Here is a 22,523-nt window from a genome sequence, read left to right as displayed (position 1 = left end):
CCCCTCTCACATGGGATAGAAGTGGCACTAGTAGAAGAGCCCCTTCAGCTGACCTGAGAGAGTCATACAGGAAGGTGATGGTCTTTCAGGTAGCCTGGATCCAGGTCATGGAGGGCCTTAAAGGTTGGAACTAGCACATTGAACTGGGACTGGAAGCGGGTCCACCCCATTAATGTGGGATGGGTTCACTTTATCACTCCAGTCCATGCTATCTTCTCTTCCAGTGCTGGGTAATACCCACTTTTGACAAAATTAGGGACTCAGTTTGTGACAAAACTTCATATTTTTAGAAATTCACATCCCCGATGCAAGTAGCTCTATTTCTTAGCTCCCAGGTTGCTGCAGCTGCACCAGAAGTGGCTGTTTCCCCATTTTAAATATTCTCAGGTGTAGAGCGAGCATCACCTTTGTTAATGTAGAGCAGTGGTTCTCACACATTTAGCACCAGGACCCACTTTTTAGAATGAGAATCTGTCAGGACCCACTGGAAGTGATGTCATGACCGGAAGTGACATCATCAAGCAGGAAAATGTTTAACAATCCTAGGCTGCAATCCTACCCACACTTACCCAGGAGTAAGTCCCATTTACTGTCATTGTTAAAAGAATATACAGAGCAGCTTGTTAAAAGTACAGGTCTGCAACATTTCCCCAAATGCAGTCACATACCATGGTAACATCAAGTCTAATACATTAAAAATAAAATATGGAAATGAATGGGGACCCACCTGAAATTGGTTTGCAACCCACCTAGTGGGTCTCGACCCACAGTTTGAGAAATACTGATGTAGAATATATGTGAAGGCTTTCCAGTGTTCCGTAGTCCTTCAGTTTGGGCCTGCAGTTATTATACTGTGTTGATAAACGGTGGTATTGTATCATTTCCCAGATGTATGTTGTTGGAAACTGAGGACGAGATGGCAAGTCATTTAAGGTAATTGGGTTGGAACAGTAAAACATAAACTGAACTCTGCAGTTATATGTTCATGGTTTGTGCAGTAATTGAGAGACGGGTGGCTGGTTTATCATAACCAGTGAGATGTAATCAAAGACAAATTAAATTAATTGATCAATTACATAAAGCTCCAAAAGTTTCCAAAATAACCTTGTTTAACTGATGTAAGGATCAGACTATCTGTGTTCACTTCCAGAGGTAAATAAGAAACAACACACCAATACCCCTTTCACTCTGTCAGAAGCTGCAAAATTGTGATCAAACATATATATGTGCATGGCAAATTTGCATCCAGCTATAAATATAGACACCACAGGATTACGCTGTGATGTATATAACAATAACAACAATCCAACTAGCCAGCCAAGCCATTGTGATGGCTGGACAAAAATTCCTTCCCAGTCTCCAAACAAGATGCCCAAATTATACCAAGTTGTCGCCTGACAAAAGAATCAACGAGTGGGATTGTGGGATGGCTCCCTTCCAGGAATGGCTGTGCCTTTCAAATTCCCTCCCATTATATAGCCCAATTTCCCACTTTAAATGAGAGTGTGCAAGTCTTGGGACCACAGCCTCTCCCTTTCACATGTGTCCTTATAGGATGCAAACCTCCTCCCTGAAACCTCATCCTTAGACAAAAGACACGATGCCCTTTCTGACTCAGGCTACTGTACCATATTTCAACTTCTTCTCTAGTTCTGCAAGGTTGGATGAGAAATGGTTTTGTGCAACACTGAGGGACAGCAGGTGCAAGTGCTCCCAGGTGGCACGGCTAGGAGGTTCCATTGCTATCTACTGCCCCCTGCCACTCCTTGCCAGTGGCAGCCTCCAGCTTTTTTTTCCAAAGCAAAATAACTTTTTCTGCTTTGAAAAAAAATAAGTGAAAAAAGCAAGCGGTGCAGCTTGGAGCAGTGTGCAACCACTACAAGTGTACTGGAAGTAATTGTGGTGACATGACCAGGTCACTACAATTACTTCCAGGTCAGGGGTGGTAGTGGAGGCATTTTTGTTCCTGATTTCTGGACAACCGAAGAGCCAGGAACATCAGTGTTGCTCAATACCTGAAATCTGCTTTATATGGCCAAAGTCACCATTGTTCTTGCTTTATTTCTTACCAGAAAGAGGAAAGAATTGCAGCCGTCCACCCCCAATAGAGAATGGGGACATCATTACTTTAGTCCAGAAGCAGTACCCATCTGGCTCTTGGGTGGAATTCAAATGCCAGCTGTATTATGCCATGGAAGGACCAAACAGATCATTTTGCAACAATGGAAATTGGACCAAAGTGCCTGCTTGTCTAGGTCAGAACACAAACTATTTGTGAGAGTGATTTAAAAATATGTCAAGAAAAAACTATATGTTGCTTTGTTTTGTTTTCCTTCTCATTTGGTTTGCATGGAGAATAATTTCATAATAGCTTTGCAGGTAGCTATTTTCTTTTACATTTGGGTAAACCGAGAAGGTTCGCATTGATCTTTCTTGGCAGCACACGAGAAGTAGGGAGAAGGCCCCAGTTTATATGCTGCATTATGTCTGCTCTACCTTAAAGAAGTCAGTTGAGCTTCTCAGCTTCAGTCAGAGCTAGGGATACCAACAATTCCCATTTGTAGGCATTGCTGGGACAATAGTTAAACCATGCTATATGTATGAAAGTATTATTACTGGCTCTCCCTGTTCTGTTCACTTCTGTTAGTAATTGGGCAGCCCCATCCTGAGCTCCTGTGGCACTTCTGTCAATCTGCAATTTTCAGAATTTACAATTTACACAATTTACAATTTACACAATTTACTTTTGTCCCCTTCTCTTGGATAAGGGAAGTAGCCGTGCCATGGGCCTACTAGATTCACTACCAACCAAAAGGTCGGCGGTGAAGTAAGAGCATTCATGTCAGGCGCCAAGCCCCACATGGACACTCTGGATCTGGTGCAGGAAAGCTCTGCTGGACCCGCCTCCCTCCCTTCCTGCTTCCTCCCCCCAGCACGCCTCCTCCCTGCCCTCTCCCCTCTCCCTGGAACGTCTCCTTCCCGCCTGCCCCCTCCTCCATTTTCCTTTCTGTGGTTTTGTGGTCCATGCAACTGCTGAGTGGCGGAGGCCGGGCACCTGCCCAGCGCTGGGCTAGCACAGGCACTCGGCTGGCATTAGGCCTCGCAAACATGTCTTACAGCACATTTGTGACAGTGTACGCCGGCGGTAAGCCAGTGTGTTGAGCCCAGGATTGGGCTCTTTGTTGTGATGATCACTGTTTCTTCTATGGTAGAGGTTCTCAAACAGGGGCGTCGTAACCTGAGAGCCTCTGTTTTGCCCTTTAAGGGGCGGGGAGGGGGAATGTAGTGATCCCCAGGGCTGCCAAGGGTACAAGGGGTTTTCTTTTACTTACTGGAGGCAGCAGCAGCCTAGTGGGGATGCAGGGAACCCAGCGGAAGCCTCTGCAGGGCTCCCCAAGCTGAGGTGAATGTAAAACTAACAATCGTGACCCACATCCTGGGGATCGCATCACTGCATTGCCCACTCCTCCACAAAGACTTGCTGAAGCTCCAAAGTTTGGAAGTTTGGGAACCGCAGCTCTATGGATATCCAGAGAGTATAGTTTGGTAAGCCAAGGAGTTTTCTTGGTTCAAAAGACACTGGCTTTAAAACCCCGTCTTACTTGAGCAACACCTTAGCCCAGTATTTTTTGCACATTTTAGCACTGGGACCAACTTTTTAAAATGGTATTCTATCAAGACCTCCTTAGATTTACAAAACTTTTTTTAAAAGTACAGCAACTGTTACCTTGCACATGCCCGATCTCGTCTGATCTTGGAAGCTAAGCAGGGTCAGGCCTGGTTAGTACTTGGATGGGAGACCGCCTGGGAATACCAGGTGCTGTAGGCTTATACCATAGTCTTTCGAGACTGAAGGTTACCAACCAGTGGTGTTTTAAAAGTGTCATTTTACCAGCCCCTAATGCCTCCGTTCTTATCCTTTTTACTATAGTGGGGGGGGGGGCCTTCTGGAGCATTTGTTGAGCTACATGTTTGCTGAATTGGGACCATTTTGGTGGTCTTACTTTCCCTTTGCCTGACCTTCAATTAGAGCCAAGGCACTGTTGCCTACTCATAAGTAAACAGGCACTTGTGGTTCAATTTCACTTTCCATAGGGCTTAATACATTTTCTTGTATTGCTTGGGGGGGGGCATCCTTCTCAAGAGTTTGCTGGGGTCTGCATTCATCAGATCAGGACCATTCGTGTTGTGTTGATTTCTCCTCGGCCTGCCCTTCAAAGTGAACCAAGGCACTGTCGCCTTCTCATGAGTAAACGTGCACATGCTGTGCATTTTGGTTTCCATAGGGCTCAATACATTTTCTTTGCTAGGTATCAATTTGTCAGTTTTGTGACCTATCAAAAATTGGGTCATGACCCATTGGGGGGTTCTGACCCAACTCTTTGAGAACCACTGCCTTACCCTACCATCTATAACCATCATGCAAACTTGTAATTAGCTTCCACTTTCAACTCAATGCAATGAATATTTACAAAGCTAATTACCATCAACTGTTACCCTGCACATGCCTGATCTTGTCTGATCTCGGAAGCTAAGCAAGGTCAGGCCTGGTAGGTACTTGGATGGGAGACCGCCTGGGAATAACGGGTGCTGTAGGCTTATACCAGAGTCTTTCGAGACTGAAGGAGGCCAACCAAAATTACCATCTTGATTAACAGAATTATTTTTCTTTTCTAATCAAAGAGCCCTGTGTAATCGCATTGGCTGAAAGCCAGCAGATAGTGATGAAAGGAAGTTCTTATGACAATGGTTTTCAAACGACGTACTTGCCGCATGGTGATTCTCTTGAACTCAGCTGTAAACCAGGATATGTCTTTGAAACAAATCCTTCCCAGTCTGCTCTTCTAATCCAGTGCAATGAAGAGCCTATTGTGTATCCTAAATGCAAAGGTAACTCAAGACGCAAGAAGATAAGATTCCAAAACCATTCTAAATGGTGTTTGAATGAAAGTGCTGTTGTGTCAAGATCTTGATTTTCAGCCCAAACTTTAGGGGGCCCTGTGATACTGGATCTAGTGCCAGCAGTTCATTAACAACCCCCAGGTGCTAGTAAGTCAGAATGGAGTGGGAGGGAGATCGTGGTGGGTAGAATGGGGCAGGAAGAGACTGGGTTGGGAAGGGGGGCAGATCAAGGCCAGGAAAGGGGTTGTATTCGCAGCAGTAGTGCTTACAAGATCCTATCCTTTCTTGGCCTCAATCCAATTTCCTGGCTACTCAGACTTGCACCAGCAAAGTAGCTGGTCCAGATTAGAGTAGATTCAGTGGAACAGTGAAGGTTTACCCCCACGCAAGGAAACAAATATTCCTTTTACCTGGAGGAGACCTCATCCTTGCAGGATGAAACACATTCTCCAGTGACACGGCTACATCAGCAGGAGGAGGGATTTAGGTAGGATTGAGCTGCTTATTTAAAAGAATTATATCCCACGTTTTCAAAAGCTGGTGGTGGCTAACAAAATTCTTAGAACATCATACAAATCAATAAAAACATAAATACAGGCATGTGCTGCTTAACAACCTCCCGCTTAATGACAGACCTCATATATGACAGTTGTCAAAGCACAACGAAGAGGCTCTTAATGAGGCAATCAGGTCTCCCATAGTCTGCAACAGAGTGTCTGCTTACACAACAAAGAAACTCTGAATTATTAACAACATTATTTATATACCACTTTTCAACAGAAAGTTCTCAAAGCAGTTTATAGAGAAAAACCAAATAACTAATGGCTCCCTGTCCCAAAAGGGCTCACAATCTAAAAAGATGCAAAAGAATACCAGCAGATAGCCACTAGAAAAGACACTGCTGGGGTGAAGAGGGCCAGTTACTCTCCCTCTGCTAAATCAAAGAGGAGCACCCACTTGAAAAAGTGCCTCTTATCCAGTTAGCAGGGTTACTTATTCATTTGCGGCCCTCAGGGACCCCCAATCTGGCCCGTGGGGAACCCCCAGTCCCCAACGAGCCTCTGGCCCTCCAAAATCTTGCTGGAGCCTGCACTGGCCCATTGTGACTACTTTCAGTGTAAGGGCTGACTGTTTGACCTCGTGCGAGCTCCCTCTGCTGCTTGGCGTTTCACGTCTGTGAAGCAGCAGCGGCAGCAAAGGAAAGGCCGGCCTTACTTTGTGTAGCTCTTTTATAGGCCTTGAGCTATCGTGAGACCTTCATTCATTCATATAAGTTCCATCTCTAATATATTCATTTATACAAATTTATTCAAATTTTAAATGTAAATTAATAATTTTTCCTGGCCCCCAATGCAGTGTCAGAGAGATGATGTGACCCTCCTGTCAAAATGTTTGGACACACCAGGTTTATACAACAAAGGCACTAGATTGGGCTGAATGTTTGCTTAATTACCTATTTGCATAACAACATAGAACTTATCCTGGTCGTTAAGTGATGCACACCTGCACATAGTATAAATAAATAGAAGTAAAATTCAAATAGTTAATAGATTGCATTCTGTCTACTTCTTCCGTTCTTTGAATTTTGATTTTTTTTTAAAGAACCATGGATATTGCACTTGTGTAGATGAAGGAAATGCTCCATGTTAGAGGGAATGAATGGACAGATTTTTTCTTCAGCTCTTTTCTCTTTCCACTTGTAACATATCCGCATCGTTCTTCCTAGAAATTACCTGTGATCCTCCACAAGTAACTAATGGTACTTTCAGACCTCAAAGAAACATGTATCAAGGTGCGGACCTGGTTCTAATTGAATGCAACCATGGGCTTCAGCTAGAGAATGGACAAAATATGGTTGAATGCACAAGCAGTGGATGGTCACCTTCACCACAATGTGGCGGTAAGTGAAATTTAAATGTCTTAGCATGTTTATGGAAGGACAGATTCACATGCCTCTGTCATGAAATCGTTAGCAGTAAGCAGTAAGGTGGCTAAGTTTGCAGATGACACCAAACTTTTCCGAGTGGTGAAGACCAGAAGTGATTGTGAGGAGCTCCAGAAGGATCTCTCCAGACTGGCAGAATGGGCAGCAAAATGGCAGATGCGCTTCAATGTCAGTAAGTGTAAAGTCATGCACATTGGGGCAAAAAATCAAAACTTTAGATATAGGCTGATGGGTTCTGAGCTGTCTGTGACAGATCAGGAGACAGATCTTGGGGTGGTGGTGGACAGGGCGATGAAAGTGTCGACCCAATGTGCGGCAGCAGTGAAGAAGGCCAGTTCTATGCTTGGGATCATTAGGAAGGGTATTGAGAACAAAACGGCTAATATTATAATGCCGTTGTACAAATCTATGGTAAGGCCACACCTGGAGTATTGTGTCCAGTTCTGGTCGCCGCATCTCAAAAAAGACATAATGGAAATGGAAAAGGTGCAAAAGAGAGCGACTAAGATGATTACGGGGCTGGGGCACCTTCCTTATGAGGAAAGGCTACAGCGTTTGGGCCTCTTCAGCCTAGAAAAGAGACGCCTGAGGGGGGACATGATTGAGACATACAAAATTATGCAGGGGATGGACTGAGTGGATAGGGAGATGCTCTTTACACTCTCACATAATACCAGAACCAGGGGACATCCACTAAAATTGAGTGTTGGGAGAGTTAGGACAGACAAAAGAAAATATTTCTTTACTCAGCGTGTGGTCAGTCTGTGGAACTCCTTGCCGCAGGATGTGGTGCTGGTGTCTAGCCTAGACACCTTTAAAAGGGGATTGGACAAGTTTCTGGAGGAAAAATCCATTACGGGGTACAAGCCATGATGTGTATGCGCAACCTCCTGATTTTAGAAATGGGTTATGTCAGAATGCCAGATGCAAGGGAGGGCACCAGGATGAGGTCTCTTGTTATCTAGTGTGCTCCCTGGGTCATTTGGTGGGCTGCTGTGAGATACAGGAAGCTGGACTAGATGGGCCTATGGCCTGATCCAGTTAGGCTGTTCTTATGTTCTTATGACTTCTGTGAAAGTAACAGCTTCTAAAATAATTCTTCCAGTGTTTTAAGGTAATGACACTGTCCTTTTCCCTAAAAAGCATGAAAGAATAACAATCTTTAAAACTATAAGTGGACACAGGTAGACTGTCTTTGTTAAGATGGATATTCTTCTGCCAAATGACGCCCATTTGCTCATTGTTATCTGTTTTAGTTGCAATTCAAACAGAGTTCAAAGGCAGAAGTTTCTCTGGTATTTTCTGTTTCTTCCTCTTATCTTCTCACCTCCTCCTTACTTTCAAAAAGGGAATAGCCTTGTCTTTATCTAACCAAAATATGTGTTGTTCTTCTAAAGTTTATCTCTTGCCAGTGTCTATAGTTAGCTTAACTAGATGCTTTGTTAGTTTGCCAAGAAACAACCTTGCCATTTAGCAGAGCTGCCAATTCAGCAGAGCAGTTAGTTTTTAATTTTTAAGCTTTCCCCTAAGTAAGTTCATGCTTTCCCTGTCTTCTTCTTTCCTTATCCCCCCCTTTCTCTGTTACTCTGTATTGATGGTTGCTACAGATTTGGCTTCTTGGGGGGGGGGGGGCTAAGACAGGTAAGCAAGCATGTTTCCCCCCTTTGAGAATGTGGGTCCCGTTGATTCGATCTTAGGGACCACACTCTCACCTTACAGTTGCTGCATGGCTATATATTGTTGTGATAAGTGAGAATTTACTTTGCTTGAGCTAGAGGTTTGTGCAACATGCATAGAAACTTGTGTTGACTTAGCCTTTAAGCTGAGCAAAAGCAACAAACAGGCAGGTAGGCACTGAATACCGCAACAGCAGCCTATAACTATCATCGTGACAGCAGCTGCTGCTGCTAGGATTTCTTTAATCCATCCTCCCCATCCAGGGAGCCAATCCCACCAAGTGTGCCCTTGTTTGATAGACTCCTCATGTTGGACTATTAGGCTCTTTAGGTGACTAATATTGTTCTCGGCTTTCACTGAGAAGTTTGAGGAGTACACACAACACTGGGTACTAAATAGGGTACAAACTCCTCCTTTAGAAGCCAGGATCAGGTCCAAAGCAAGGCGGTTCTGGGCTGATACCTGGCGGACTTGTACAATCTCTTCTTGGAGGGATTTAATAGTTTTCAGTGTTTGGTTAAAGATCCATGCAGTGGCATTCTGTATTGCGTGGATATCTCTTTCATTTAAACTTTTTCCAAGCCATGGCAGTAACATCCTTGTAGCTGACAGAAAGATGACATCAACATCGCTCCAAGTGACTGCTCTCTTAAATCTGAGTTTTCCTGGTTTCTTAGTTTGAACAGACATTGGTATTGACACATAACAGAGGCAACATGTTCCACTCCCTTGTACCGGAATTTGTTTCCAAAACCTAGTTCCACAGCACCACCCGGCCGATCCCGGGGGTGGACTTGGCCTCCCAGTGAGGGTCTGAGTCTAACATGTGAGTGAAAAGGTTGCCAGAGGTATTTGTCACTGACCGATTGTATTTAGATGTTATATATCCTTATATATCATTGGCTTATACTCACTATGTTGTTTACAACATAGCCCAGCCACATTTACCTGGGAGTAAGCCCCATTGACTATAATGGAACTTACTTCTGAGTAGACATGCCTGAACTGGGCTGGGCTCTCAAGTTCCTCTCCTAGCCCCACTTTCTTGGGAGTAAGCCCTATTGACTATAATGGGACTTACTTCTGAGTAGACATGCCTAGGATTTGGTCACACTTTTTTCTGAAATACAGGAGCAGATAAATGGCAGTGTGAGGGAGAGAATGTGAGGCAAGTGATTCTGGACCTTTGGAAGGTGAGGGGAAGGATAGTAGGAGAGGTGCTAACTGCAATTATGAGATGGGGGGAAATGTGCCTGTGGGAGGGGGTGGGTGGGGGAAAGGAGGAGAGAGAAGTGCCAATTGCCTGCTCCTGTATTTCAGAAAAAAAGAGTGCAACCAAAAACCCAATCCTAGGCTTCTCTACTCAGAAGTAAGTCCCACAGGCACATCCCCCCCAATCTCATAATTGCAATTAGCACCTCTCTTATTATCCCCCCTCACTTTTTACTTTTTCCACACAATAATTGTCCTGCGATACTAAGCAAGGTATTTCTATATTCCTTCCATTCTTCCTCCATGCTTTACATCTCTGGTGGCAGTTTTTTAAATGCTGTCTCTGCCTATACCTCTACCTCTAGTTTGAACCTAGATGGTTTTATTTATATGCAATTTGGTTAATTAACTAAGGGCGCAATTCTAACAAACCCTTGGGCCTACGCAAGTCCCTTGTGCTGATCCGGGAGAGTGGCAAATGTGCTGTAAAGCACCTCCTTTGGAGTTGGGGAGGCTGGTGCAAGGATGTGAGCAAGCTGTCAGCCAGGTAAGTTCAGCGGTCCTGTGGACGGGCGGCAGAGAAGTGGGAGGTAGGGCCAGGATCCAACACTTATGCTGGATCCTAGATCCATTCCCAGGCAGTCTGGGGCAGCTTCAGGCTGTCTGGATTTGCACCACCTCTTTAGGTGGTGCAGAGTCGTATAGCCCCACTGGGGCTGCTACCCAGGGTAAGGGGAATTCTTGCAAGCCACAGCCAGTTCCAGACTTGTGCTCAATAGAGCACAGGCCAACTGGCTGCCTGTTCCAGCACAAGTTAGGATTGCGCTGTAAATTGTTTAAAAGCTGTATGGCATATTGCCTAAATTTTTAAAATTATGTGATAGCCCTACTACTTCAATGTTTCTAACTCACATAAAACTATATGTCTGAAATATATAGTTTGAGAAACATAGTGTGACATAACTTCAGTAATCTTTGAAAAAGGTTTTCATTCATTTTTGAGTGAAGCTGTGATAGTGTGAAGCTTTGTAGCTCTGCCAGATTAAGGAGGTCAAATGCAGTTTCTAGATCACCAGTCAGCTACCACCTGTTCTAACCTGAACATATCTTGCATCTTCATACATTCTTTATACAGTTTGTGTTCTAGACTCATTCTCATACTGATGCACTGAATAGCTTATCTATTCGGTTTCCTTATCTATTAGCTTGTGCAGTGTTGTAACTATTTGAGGATTTGAGAACCGCTGCAATACTCAATGATTGTTAGAACAATTTGGAAGATTAAAAAAGCAAAGTATGTGCAACACTTTAAACCCTTGCAAGCGCTATATAAATGTTAAGCACATGATGATGATTCCTCCACAGAAATTGTATGCTCACCTCCAGAAGTAGCCAATGGCCGCTTCACGCCTAGACAGAATCAGTACAGGAACGACGACGAAGTTCGCATCCAGTGTAACTCTGGTTATCGGCTTGACCATCCTGGAGACATTTCCAAGTGCACAGAGAGGGGCTGGTCACCTCCTCCACAATGTATAAGTAAGTGTGATGGGTAAATTCAATCAGTGTGATTTGAAAATGGGTTACCGATCACATTGTATTGTAGTCTACTCTTAAAGGAAAAAACACCTCACTTTTACTCCAGTAGTTCCATACTGATTCCTTATACTGGTTGCATTATATTCTACTGGCTAAAGATTCCTCCAGTTTTTGGCCTTTTTCTTGGACAACAGTCTCAGCTCAAAGAGAGTTTCAGAAACAGATACTATAGAACAATTGTTAAAACTTCAGGGAGCAGTGGGCAAGGGGTAGTCCCAGCCATTAGGGGAAAAGAAGCTGCAAGGTCTGGGAAAGTTTTCTAACTAGTAATGGGCAATATGCACACATGCACATCATGCGTGAGTGTGCACCCTGGAGTCAGGTTCAGAATAGGGCTTGGAAAAAATGAATTATTTCAAAATATGGAAGATAACTAACTTTCTTTCTGATGCCAGTTCCAACTATAATTCAGACTGGGTCATGCTCCTAATGATCACAAAAGTGATCAAAAGTGCCTCCTTCGAACCCCCCCCCCCCATGAATATCACTCTCCTCCCTCTTTCTCCCCCTCATGCATATCTTTGTAATCAGATTGCGACCCACTGTGCTTGGCTTGTGACCCACAAGTGGACCCACTGCCCTTCCTGCCTCATTTGAAGAGTTATAGGAAAAATAATAATAATCACTAAGAGTTGCTGTCTTCAGAACAACAAAGCAGGCAGAGGCATTGGGGGGAAAAGGTACACTCGGAAATAATTGTGAAGAACCTTTTACCTTTGGAACCAAACTTCCCTTTAAGTTGCGTGACCATGTAGCTGGAATACAAGTCTTGCAGAGCTTCTTTCTCGGTGCTCTGGACCTGTCCCAGCAGAGGCACAGTAGGCTGCACCCACTCTCCTCAAATGTTAGAGGGAACATTGCCCAAACCCCCCCTTTTCAAATCTAAAGTCTTGGAGATGGAAACAATCACTACAGCCGCTTAAAAATGAAACGCTTGTCGCTGTGATGAATGGGATCAATGTGTAGTTCATGTTAAAAGTGGATTGCATTTTTACTTCATTGAAAAGTATGTTTGATTGCAATATCAAATTAACAAACCTGTTTCTAGTCCAAACTTAAAGAACAAGGTGATGAACAGAATATCTGGCTCTTCTGTTTCTCTTTTTTGGGTTTCGCTTACCTTTTCTGAAGAAAAGCCCTGTGATGTTCCCATTATAAAGAATGGAAGACTGACGGATTCCTATCAGTATACTGGCTATTTTCCAAGAAAGGTGGGACAAACAGTTGACTACCAATGCAACGATGGATTTCTGCCGATAAATAAATACTATTATCATCGTTCCACATGCAGGGAATTTGGATGGGATCCAGAACCAAAATGCTTTAGTAAGTAAATGTTGTTCATCCTTTTTCTTCTTTTATCAGCAATAGACATTATTATGTATATACAAATATGCATCTCCCTTTGCAGTTTTAATTCAGCTTTGTGGAAAGAAGGCAAAAAAAAAAAATCCAAAAGATAAGTAATACAGCAGTCTTTATTTAGGTACCACATGTTCTAGGGATGGGCAAACCATGGCTTATGAGCTCCATGCAGCTCTTTGACTTTATTTTGTGGTTCACGGAGAGGCCAGAAAACCCCCAACACAACTTCTAGTCTGAGCAGTGGAGCAAGCACACAAAAAGAGGAGCGGAAAAAAACAACACCTGACACATCTTCTGGTCCCAGCAGCCTAGACAGCATGCACAAAAATCTCCTGCTGTGATAGCCAATTGTGGTGTTTCAACCATGAGATTTCAACTCTAAGCCTCAACCCACTGCAGTGAAGCTCAAAAACCCTTCAGGGAAAGACATGCCAATGACTGCAGGGTTTCAATCCTCTCACTTCTTCCTCAAGCAGCAGCCTAGTCAACATGTAGTAAGCCTGGTAGAGAGTAAGTTAAGCCTGTTCTGTTACGCTTACCATTACAAAAAACTTCAATTTGTTTAGAAGTATCTGTTAAAGTGTTGTGAATTGAATTTAGGGCTGCCAGGTTCTGGCCTAATACTCCAATAATAGCACCATCCTGGCTGTAAAAGGATGCAACCCATTCAGAAGGGATGTCTGAAAGTCTATTTCTCATTAGTCTTTGGCAGAAGTTGATGTTGTGACACAGTTCTGTTATTCATTATTGTTAGAATAAAACAAAATGGGAAGAATTTATAGCATATCTCAATACGTATAATGTTTCCATGTATAAGAAGTCAGCTGATATGCTTAAATGAACTTGGTGGTAAATGTAGAGTTGCTTCTGAAATTCTCCCCATCTAAAATTCTGTCCAGATGTTCCCATCCTACCTATCTACTCCTTGTTTCAAAAGCGGAACCAGTGACTTAAATCTCTCTCTCTCTCTCTCTCTCTCTCTCTCTCTCTCTCTCTCTCTCTCTCTCTCTCTCTCTCTCTCTCTTCTCTGAAATAAAAATGGTAAAACAGAATCCTTTTCCACAGTTAATGATAGCAATATGATTTTCTGGAAATACAGAAAATATAAAACTGACCCTCAGACTAATTTGAATTATGCATGGCTATTCCTATTTAATCTTCTGGAGTCTGGGATATAAGAAAAATTTCTTAGAGCCCAGTCCTATCCAACTTTCTAGTGCCAATGCAGCCGCAGTGTAGCTCTGAGGTAAGGGAACAAAAGTTCCCTTTGTCACAGCTGCATTAGTGCTGCTTAGGACTGGGCCACATTGGCTCTCATTAGAAAATCAGATCTCTGGACAGTGTAGGAATGCTGGACATTTTATTGTTCCTTCCTGTGTAGGATGCATGTAGAACAGTGGTTCTCAAACATTTTAGCACCGGGACTCACTTTTTAGAATCTCAGTCTGTTGGGATCCACCTGAAGTGATATCATTGACCTGAAAGTAATGTCATGGCCGGAAGTGCAGAGAAAAGTGCATTAAGCAGAGAAAATTTTTAAAACCCCCATAGGACAAATGAAATCAAATTAAGGCTACAGTCCTAACCTCACTTTCCTTGGAGTAAGTTTCATTGAACACAATAGGATTTACTTCTCAGTAGACCTGGTTAGGATTGTGCCCTAAGTAAATTAAAAGTTTACAATAAGTACAAGTTTAAAAATTTATTTAAAATAATGAACCCTCCTAACCCTTTCAAGCATTAGTGTTGGATAGTGCCATATTGCACTCCTTACCTGGGAGTAAGTCCCACTGACTATCATTGTTAAAAGTATATACATAGTAGCCTGTTAAACGCACAGATCTGTAACATTCCCCCAGATGCAGTCACATACAATGGTAGCATCAAGTCTAATATATTAAAACTAAAATACACATAGAAATGAATGGAGACCTGTCTGAAATCGGATTGCAACCCATGTAATAGGTCCAGTCTCACAGTTCAAGAAACACTGATGCAGAGCATTAACACACTGCACTGCATTTTGCTCTGTCCAAAACTGTTTCTCTGCCCAGATTTCACTTTCCTCAGCCTTTCCCCTACTTCTGCCATCATACCCCAATACCCACCTAAGCCCTGGAGCCAAATTTTGCAATGATCTGTCATAAGATTTGCTGGTGCAAACTGCTACAAATATGTACCACTTAACAACCATTTGCTTAACAATGAACCACATATATGACAATGGTCAAAGCACAATAAAGATACTGTTAATGAGGCAATTGTGTCTCCCATAGCCTGCAGCAGAGTGTCTGTTTACACAACAGAGAGGCTTTTAATGAAAAAAAGAGGCAATCTATCTTCAGTAGCCTGTGCAGCCAGCTAGTGACTGCCAGGGAGTGTCTGTTTACACAACAAAGGCAATAGATTGATTGAATGTTCACTTAATGACCTGGGGCGCAATCCAGACGAGGACTTGCACTTGTCCCTTGCACCGGTCCAGGAGGGTCGCAAATGTGCTGTAAAGGTGCGCCAGCACACAGAGGCTGCATCCAGCCTCTGTGGTTGCTTGTGCAGCGAACCTTGCATAGGCCTGGCTGGGCTGACGCAAGGCTCTAGGGGGTGGGGAGGAGGCGGGAGGGAGGTGTTCCTGGGTGGGGGAAGGTTGGGTGGTGGGCAGCCCCAGGGGCGGGCAGGCAGGGATCCAGCAATTATGCCGGATTCCAACCCCTGTTCCCAGGGAGTTTGGAGCAGCGTCAAGCTGCTCTGCTCTCCTTGGACATGCGCCACCTCAGGAGGTGGCGCAAGTCCAAGGAGATCCATGGGGCAAGGGCACCTTACCCAAAGGTAAGAGGAAAAGTTTCCCCTTGAGTGAGCTGCTTTGGGCCCCATACCTCTCTGGATACAGCGCAAGCCTTTTGGCTTGCCTGTTCTAGCATGGGGTAGGAATGCGCCCCTAATTGCATAACAACAGGGATCGGAGAATGTATCCCCATCGTTAAATGGCATACACCTATGTATTTATAAGATGTATTTCTGATTTTAAAAGTTGTTTTCTAATATTTTCTACACAGTGAAAGAAAAGTATTCTCTAACTAAGTAATTTTTTTTAAATTTTTTTTTTTGCCTTTAGAACAATGCATTCCTCCTGGTAGTTTTCCATATGGTAGACTCATTTATTCCTCTTGGGATAAATTCATAGAAGAAAATGAAATTTCATATTCTTGTGATGAGGGCTATTATCCTGCATCTCCAGGAGCAAAAGCCAAGTGCACGAAAGATGGCTGGGCATCCACCCTGAGATGTGCCAGTAAGCTTTATTTATGCGTCATTCTCTGTCAATATATAATCTGAGAAACTAGAAGTATCTGACCTGTTAGGCTTTTATAATGGTGCACATTGATTTATTTAGGCTTCTCAGAGTTATAGGATGGTTTGGAAGTGGGGACTGTGATCATTCATAAGATGAGGTGACAGAGGAATTGATCCTGCAACCACCACATTTATACATATCTTCCTCCCCCAAGCACATGTACATGCACACACACACACACACACACACACACACACACACACACACACACACACACAATAGATAGATCTGGGAGAAATCCCAGTTGTCCATACAGGGTTGCTTCTTCTTCAAAGCTCAGCTTTTGTGGGGGATAATCACCAGGCTCCATAACAGCCCAATCTCATCCTTCCCCTCCCCCACTGGTGCAACCAAGCCAAAAATGGACATGCATCAAAAACGGGGCGTCGTGCCAGAAATGAAGTGGGGGTGGATCAGGAGGCTTCAGCAAGGAAAGAGAATTTAAATCCTCTTGCCCCTGCATAAGCCTCTGCCACGGATCTCCTTGGACTTGCACTATTGTTTTTGCTAGTGCAAGTCCAAGGAGAGAAAGGGGGCAGGAAGGTTGTTGTCAGAGGGGTAGGATCTAGGTCCCCACCGGACCCACCCCTTCCTGCAGCCTCCCTGCCCATTATGCCCTCATCCAGTACGTCCTCCCCCTGCCTCTCCTGCTGGCTTGCCCGCTCCCGCAGACAGCAAGAGAACTGACATTGTGTGCAGGAAGTGTCCAGCCTTCCCACAAGCATCCCAGCAGCATGCAACTCAGCACACTGCTGGAAAGTGCTTTATGGCACTTTTGTAGCAGTTGCCACTAGAGAAACAGGTGCAGGGGGGACTGAAAATTAGGATCAGCACCTCCTGTCCAAAATTTGGGAGACCATACTGGGGGAAGAGGTGACTGTTTTCTAGATATTTCAGAGTGGCTGTGGCTTCTTGAAAACCAAAAGCAGCTCTGCTACTGCAACAGAGGTCTTTTTGGTGGCTAAACTGATGGGTACCAATTTTCCCCCTAAATGCCCCAGAAATATAGGGGTACTATTGTAGGAAAAAGGGCATGATGAAATTTTTTGAAAATGTTCTTCCTCCTTCCCAAATTTGTGACATCCTTGCCTAATTTTCCACTTTCAAATGAGGTGGCAAGTTTGTGAGGAGGGGGTCATTTTGCTCACCTTTAGAAAAGTCACTCTACCCTTGATGTACTTATTATTATTATTATTATTATTATTATTATTATTATTATTAATTTATACCCCACCTTTTTGCCCAAAGGGCACAAAGGCGGCTTACAAACAATTTAAAATACAACATTAAAAACAATCATTAAAACAATTTACAATAATTAAAAATCTCACAGAAACAAACAAACCCCGTGGATTCTCATATAAAAAGCAGGAACGCCAGCCAGCCTGTCAACAATTAAAAGCTTTTTGAAATAAAAAGGTCTTCAGTCCACGCTGAAATGTTAGCAACGAGGAAGCAGTTCTCAATTCTAAGGGGAGGGTATTCCACAGTTCGGGGGCCACCACCAAGAAGGCCTCTTCCTGGCCGCCGCCCCTCTCACATCTCTTAGTGAGATGTCAAAAGGGCCCCCCAGATGATCTAAGAGCACAGGCAGGATTGTAGGGAAGGAGGCGGTCTTTCAAATACCCCGGACCCAGCCGTTATGGTCTGGCTGCAGAGTTTGCTGATCATTCAGTCCCAAGCTTTACTATAGAGTGCGGGGATGGAGATTAACAGCCCAATCCTATGTATGTCTATTCAAATGTGAATCTGTTATAGCCAATGGGGCTTAATCCCAGGCAAGTGTGCAAAGGATTGGAATCTTCTCTACAGCATGTGGTTTGGGGAGGTTGAACATGTCATAATGATGCACATCTTCAGTTGGCTGGGGCTAGTTGGATGGGGAAAACTTCATCTGAACCAGTTCAATGACACCAAACACAGAACTGGGGCTACGTGTATAGAAGCAAGCTTGATTCCCACTAGCTGTTGTTTCCAGGGGCCATGAGCACACGACTGATATAATTTAGTAACTGATAATTGTATACAGTCATCCTATATACTTGTCATAGATTCCAAAGTGGCCAACCAACCAACACTTACTGACCTATAGTTGAGGACATAGTACTTGATTATATTGAACTTTCATTCAGTCCAGCAAGACAGTACCTGAAATCTTACAAAATAACATCCTCTTTCTCCATTAGAAAAAGTGACCTGTAAAGCTATACACCCACAAAATGGTTATTTCCAACAACATAATCGTGACTTTGCTCTCCATGAGACAGCAACGTATGGCTGTCAGAGTGGCTATACAACTCCCAAAGGGCTCGACCGTGGAGAGACCCAATGTCTTGAGGAAGGATGGACACCAAAGCCAGAGTGCATCCGTAAGTAGTGTAATAATGCTGAAAATGATGTTACTTATACACCTTCTGAAAAAAGACCGAATTGGGAATTGTTTGATTTAGGCCAAACCAAATATTCTAGTGTGATAAGTGTAGGCTGACAACACCCAGCTTCCAACACCCACCTCAGAACTGTCTTCATCCAATTCCATGTCTCCAAGTGACTATCAGTCATTTCCACTTGAATGCTTCCTTAGCATCTGTCCGAACCTAAACTCCTCATTTCCCTTTTGCTGTACTAATCCATTGACGACATCATCATCGGCTCTGTTGAACTGGCACTTACTTGTTTTTGCTGTAGTTCCTCTCTCTTATGCTTCCCCCACCCCATCTTCAGTCCATCAGCAAATACTGTAATGTTGCTTCCCCCTTTGCAGTATCACAAAAGTGACACTTCCTCTCTGTTCCATCAACAAAAGCTCTGGTTCATCTCCTAGTTATCTCTTGTCTCAACTAGCATAGCCTCCTCTTCTCTGGTCTCCTTTTCGTCTCCCTTTAGTCCAGTGGTTCTCTAATATATTAAAAATAAAATATTGAAATGAATGGGGACCCACCTGAAATTGGCTTGTGACCCACCTAGTGGGTCCCAACCCACAATTTGAGAAGCACTGCTTTACACCCCAATCCTGAGCTGCCGCCGCATCCAACTGGCCCAAGGCAGCCATGGGCAGCACCTCAGGAGAAGGGAACTTTTGTTCTCCTGGGTAAGGGAAGTAGTACTGCAATGGGGCTACTCGAGTCACTGCCATCCTAACGGTCGGCAGTGAGGTAAGAGCCTTTGTGCCAGGCGCCAAGTCTGACCGAAGGCTCTGGATCTGGTGGAGCGTTGCTCTACTGGTCCCTTCTCCCTCCCTCCCTGCTCCCTCTCCCCAGCACGCCTCCCCCTGTCCTCTCCCCGCCCTCTGCCTGCCTCTCCCCTCACTGGAATGCCTCCTCCCTGCCTCCACCCACACCTCCGCTTACCATACCCAGTGGTAAGCCTCCACCCAGTGGTAAGCCTCGCAAGCGTGCCTTATGGCTCGTTTGCAACAGTGTGCACTGGCGGTGAGCCGGCACACCGAGCCCAGGATTGGGCTCTTAGTTCCCTCACCTCTATCCAGCACTCTACAGCAAAGATCACTCACTCAAAGATAACTGTTGTTGATGCAACCACACCTTGCAGCTGCTTCAAGACCTGCACCGCCTTCCTGTTCATGCCTGGATCCTGCATAAGCTTCTCATCTTCAAACCCTCCATCACCTGAAGCTGCCCTCTTATGTCTGTTTTCATATTGTGACATATCCCTTTACTTGTCCAGCTCTTCCACACCCAGCTGCCCACTTCACCTTTCCTCCCTTGCTGACCCATATGCCTGGAACTCCTTCCCAGATTCCCTGCGTGATGCCTACTTTCTTACCGCGTCCAAATCCCTTTTCAAAACTCATGTTTTCCATGAAGTTGTTAACACAACTCCCTAGTTACTCTGCCCTACTGCTACTAAGCCTAAGTACCACATGAAATACAATAACATATTCTTTCTCCATTTACCTTGCCATTGCTCCTCTCCCTCTGTTGTCTCCTGATGTAAAACATCATGTGCATTGATAGTGCTGTTATAAATAAATAAAACTATCAGGAAAGATTAAAGATAGAAGTCGTCAAATCATAAAGGGCAGGTAGAAGGTCTCAAGTGTCTGGACATACACTGCCCTCCAGAGTCCTGCAGGCAGCATTGCATCCAAAATTCCAACACCCACTCCAGTGGAATATATGAAGAATGCATTCACTAGAAGCAATTATTAATTATTTCTAGTAGTGCCTGCAATTTGCAGGTATTTATGAAACACAGGTATAGCCCCTACCCTGATGAGCTCATATTTAGAAGAATTCAGAGAGAAACTAGTATTTCAAGCACACCATGCAATAGATTTTTACAAGAAAATCATTTCTGTGTCATACCCCTAACCCTGTCACATTACTGCAATTTAGCAACCCTAGAAAGATTTTGTTATCAGCTATTATTGCTGTTGTGACTTATCTTATATGCTTATGCTTATAAGCATTATGCATTATGCTTATCTTATATACATTTAACCTTTGTATAAACTCTCATACATGACATACAATATTTCATGACCATTTTGCTCCACTACTTACATTTTTTAAACTACATCTGTGTGAATGGGGGAGTGAATGATACAAACTGAGTAAAAATGTTCTCCATCTAGTGCATGGTTCTCCAAACCCCGACCCAGGGGCCAGATGCAGCCCGCAGTGAGCCTCTATCTGGCCTGTGGCCACCCTCTTGTCCCCTGAAAGCTCCTGGCCCACATGACCAAACACGACCAGAGCTGTGTTCTGGTTGCGTCTGGAGAGTGTTCTGATGGCTGGAGATTTTGAATGAATGAGCGCATTCATTCATTAATTCACTCATCTAAGTTCCACCTCTATTTATTTAAATTTTATATTTAAATTTTTTTCTGGCCCTCAACACTGCACCAGATATTTGATGCGGCCCTCTGGCCAAAAAGTTTGGAGACCCCTGATCTAGTGATTCTTAAGTATTCTGCTAAAATTGTAACAATCTGAAAACACAAATTTACAGCACAACTTATGCATGTGTACTAAAAAATAAGTCCCATTGTGTTCAACAAAGCTTATTCCTAAGTGTATAGTTTATAGAATTGTAGCCTTAGATTCTAAATCAGAGTCTGTTACCAGAAATTCCACTCCTAAGTAAGCATGGAAATGACTGAAGCTCAAAGTGAGACCTTATCCTTATTAAACTTCCTTAAGATGCTGTGTCTTTCTGCATAGTATTAATAAAGATATTACTACAGGTGGGCCCTCGGTATCTGCAGGGGCTCCATTCCCGGAACCCCTGTGGATGCCAAAACCCATGGATGATGAAGTTTGCAGATTTTGGCACCTAAAATCCTCCAAACGTGACCAAAGCTATGCCTCCAGTCATATCTAGAGGACCCTCTGAGGGCCTTCTGAGGCCTCTAGAAGGTCGAAAATAACAATTTCCGGTTTTTGACTGAAAACCAGAAGTCATTATTTTTGTCCTTGTGAAGGCCTCAGAAGGCCTTTTGAAGGCCGGGGACACATCCAGATGTGCTCCAGATGTGACCTGAGCACTGCTCCCATTGCCTCTGAAGGGTACAGTTTGAATCCATGGGTTCCAAATACATGGGTAACGCAGACCACTTGTATATGGCAATTTCTCTGTACATAAGAAGAAGAGCCCCACTGGATCAGACCATAGGCCCATCTAGTCCAGTTTCCTGTATCTCACAGTGGCCCACCAAATGCTTCAGGCAGCATACATGACAACAAGACACAACCTGCGTCCTGGTGCCCTCCCCAGCATTTGGCATTCTGAGGTAGCCTATTTCTAAAATCAGGAGTTTGCACATACCAACCATGACTTGTAGCACGTGATGGATGTTTCCTCCAGAAATTTGTCCAATCCCCTTTTAAAGGCATCTAGGCCAGATGCCATCACCGCTTCCTGTGACAAGGGGTTCCACAGACTAATTGCACACTGGGTAAAGAAATACTTACTGTAGATACTCGCCTATAGTACATAAAATTTTTGCCAAGTAATCAAGCTCCAATTATCACTTTGCCTTATCTCCAATCAGAGGTCAATCAGAGGGCAGAGCCTTTCAACTCTGAAAAGTTTCCTTTCTTACTAAAGCAGGCTCATTAGAAGCAATGCAGAGATCATTTGTTTCTATAGTAACTTTCCTGGGAAATTCCAGCCAAAGTTAACCTTTTATTCTCCTCCTTTCCCTTTTGCAAATGCTGCTGAACCTTGTTCCTTTTTGCAAATGCATGCATTTGGCAGAGGTATTTTTTTTCAGCACCAGGATGGGATCCTCCTTTCCATTTGAAATAAAGTCCCAGGCTACAATTCAGTGCACCATTACTTAAGAATAACACCCATGGAAATAGTGGGTCTACTTCTGAGTAAAAAGGGTTGCAAATATATGCAGCTGCATCTCTCTGCTGTGAATTGAATGGCACACTCCCAGTTATGTGTTGTAAGTTGTATGTTGTATGTAGAGCTTCTGGCTTAACACACCAGACACCTTAAAGG

General features: G+C 43.8%; 1 protein-coding gene and 1 pseudogene across 1 annotated transcript in view; both read left to right on the top strand.

Moving 5' to 3' along the window:
* Positions 1-22,523, top strand: part of LOC136648438 (complement factor H-related protein 4-like) — a 63,559-nt gene that overhangs the window by 8,541 nt on the left and 32,495 nt on the right. The window contains exons 4-10 of the mRNA XM_066624549.1: positions 2,073-2,255; positions 4,684-4,890; positions 6,629-6,802; positions 11,102-11,275; positions 12,467-12,661; positions 15,813-15,989; positions 18,239-18,421. Of these exons, the coding sequence (XP_066480646.1) occupies positions 2,073-2,255; positions 4,684-4,890; positions 6,629-6,802; positions 11,102-11,275; positions 12,467-12,661; positions 15,813-15,989; positions 18,239-18,421 (1,293 nt within the window). The remainder of the gene's footprint in view (positions 1-2,072; positions 2,256-4,683; positions 4,891-6,628; positions 6,803-11,101; positions 11,276-12,466; positions 12,662-15,812; positions 15,990-18,238; positions 18,422-22,523) is intronic.
* On the top strand, positions 3,710-3,829 carry LOC136650504 (5S ribosomal RNA; annotated as a pseudogene).

The sequence above is a fragment of the Tiliqua scincoides genome, chromosome 4 (assembly GCF_035046505.1).
Source record: "Tiliqua scincoides isolate rTilSci1 chromosome 4, rTilSci1.hap2, whole genome shotgun sequence".
Classification (NCBI taxonomy): domain Eukaryota; kingdom Metazoa; phylum Chordata; class Lepidosauria; order Squamata; family Scincidae; genus Tiliqua; species Tiliqua scincoides.
Note: the sequence above shows the minus strand (reverse complement) of the source record. Positions and strands in the feature narration are given on the sequence as shown.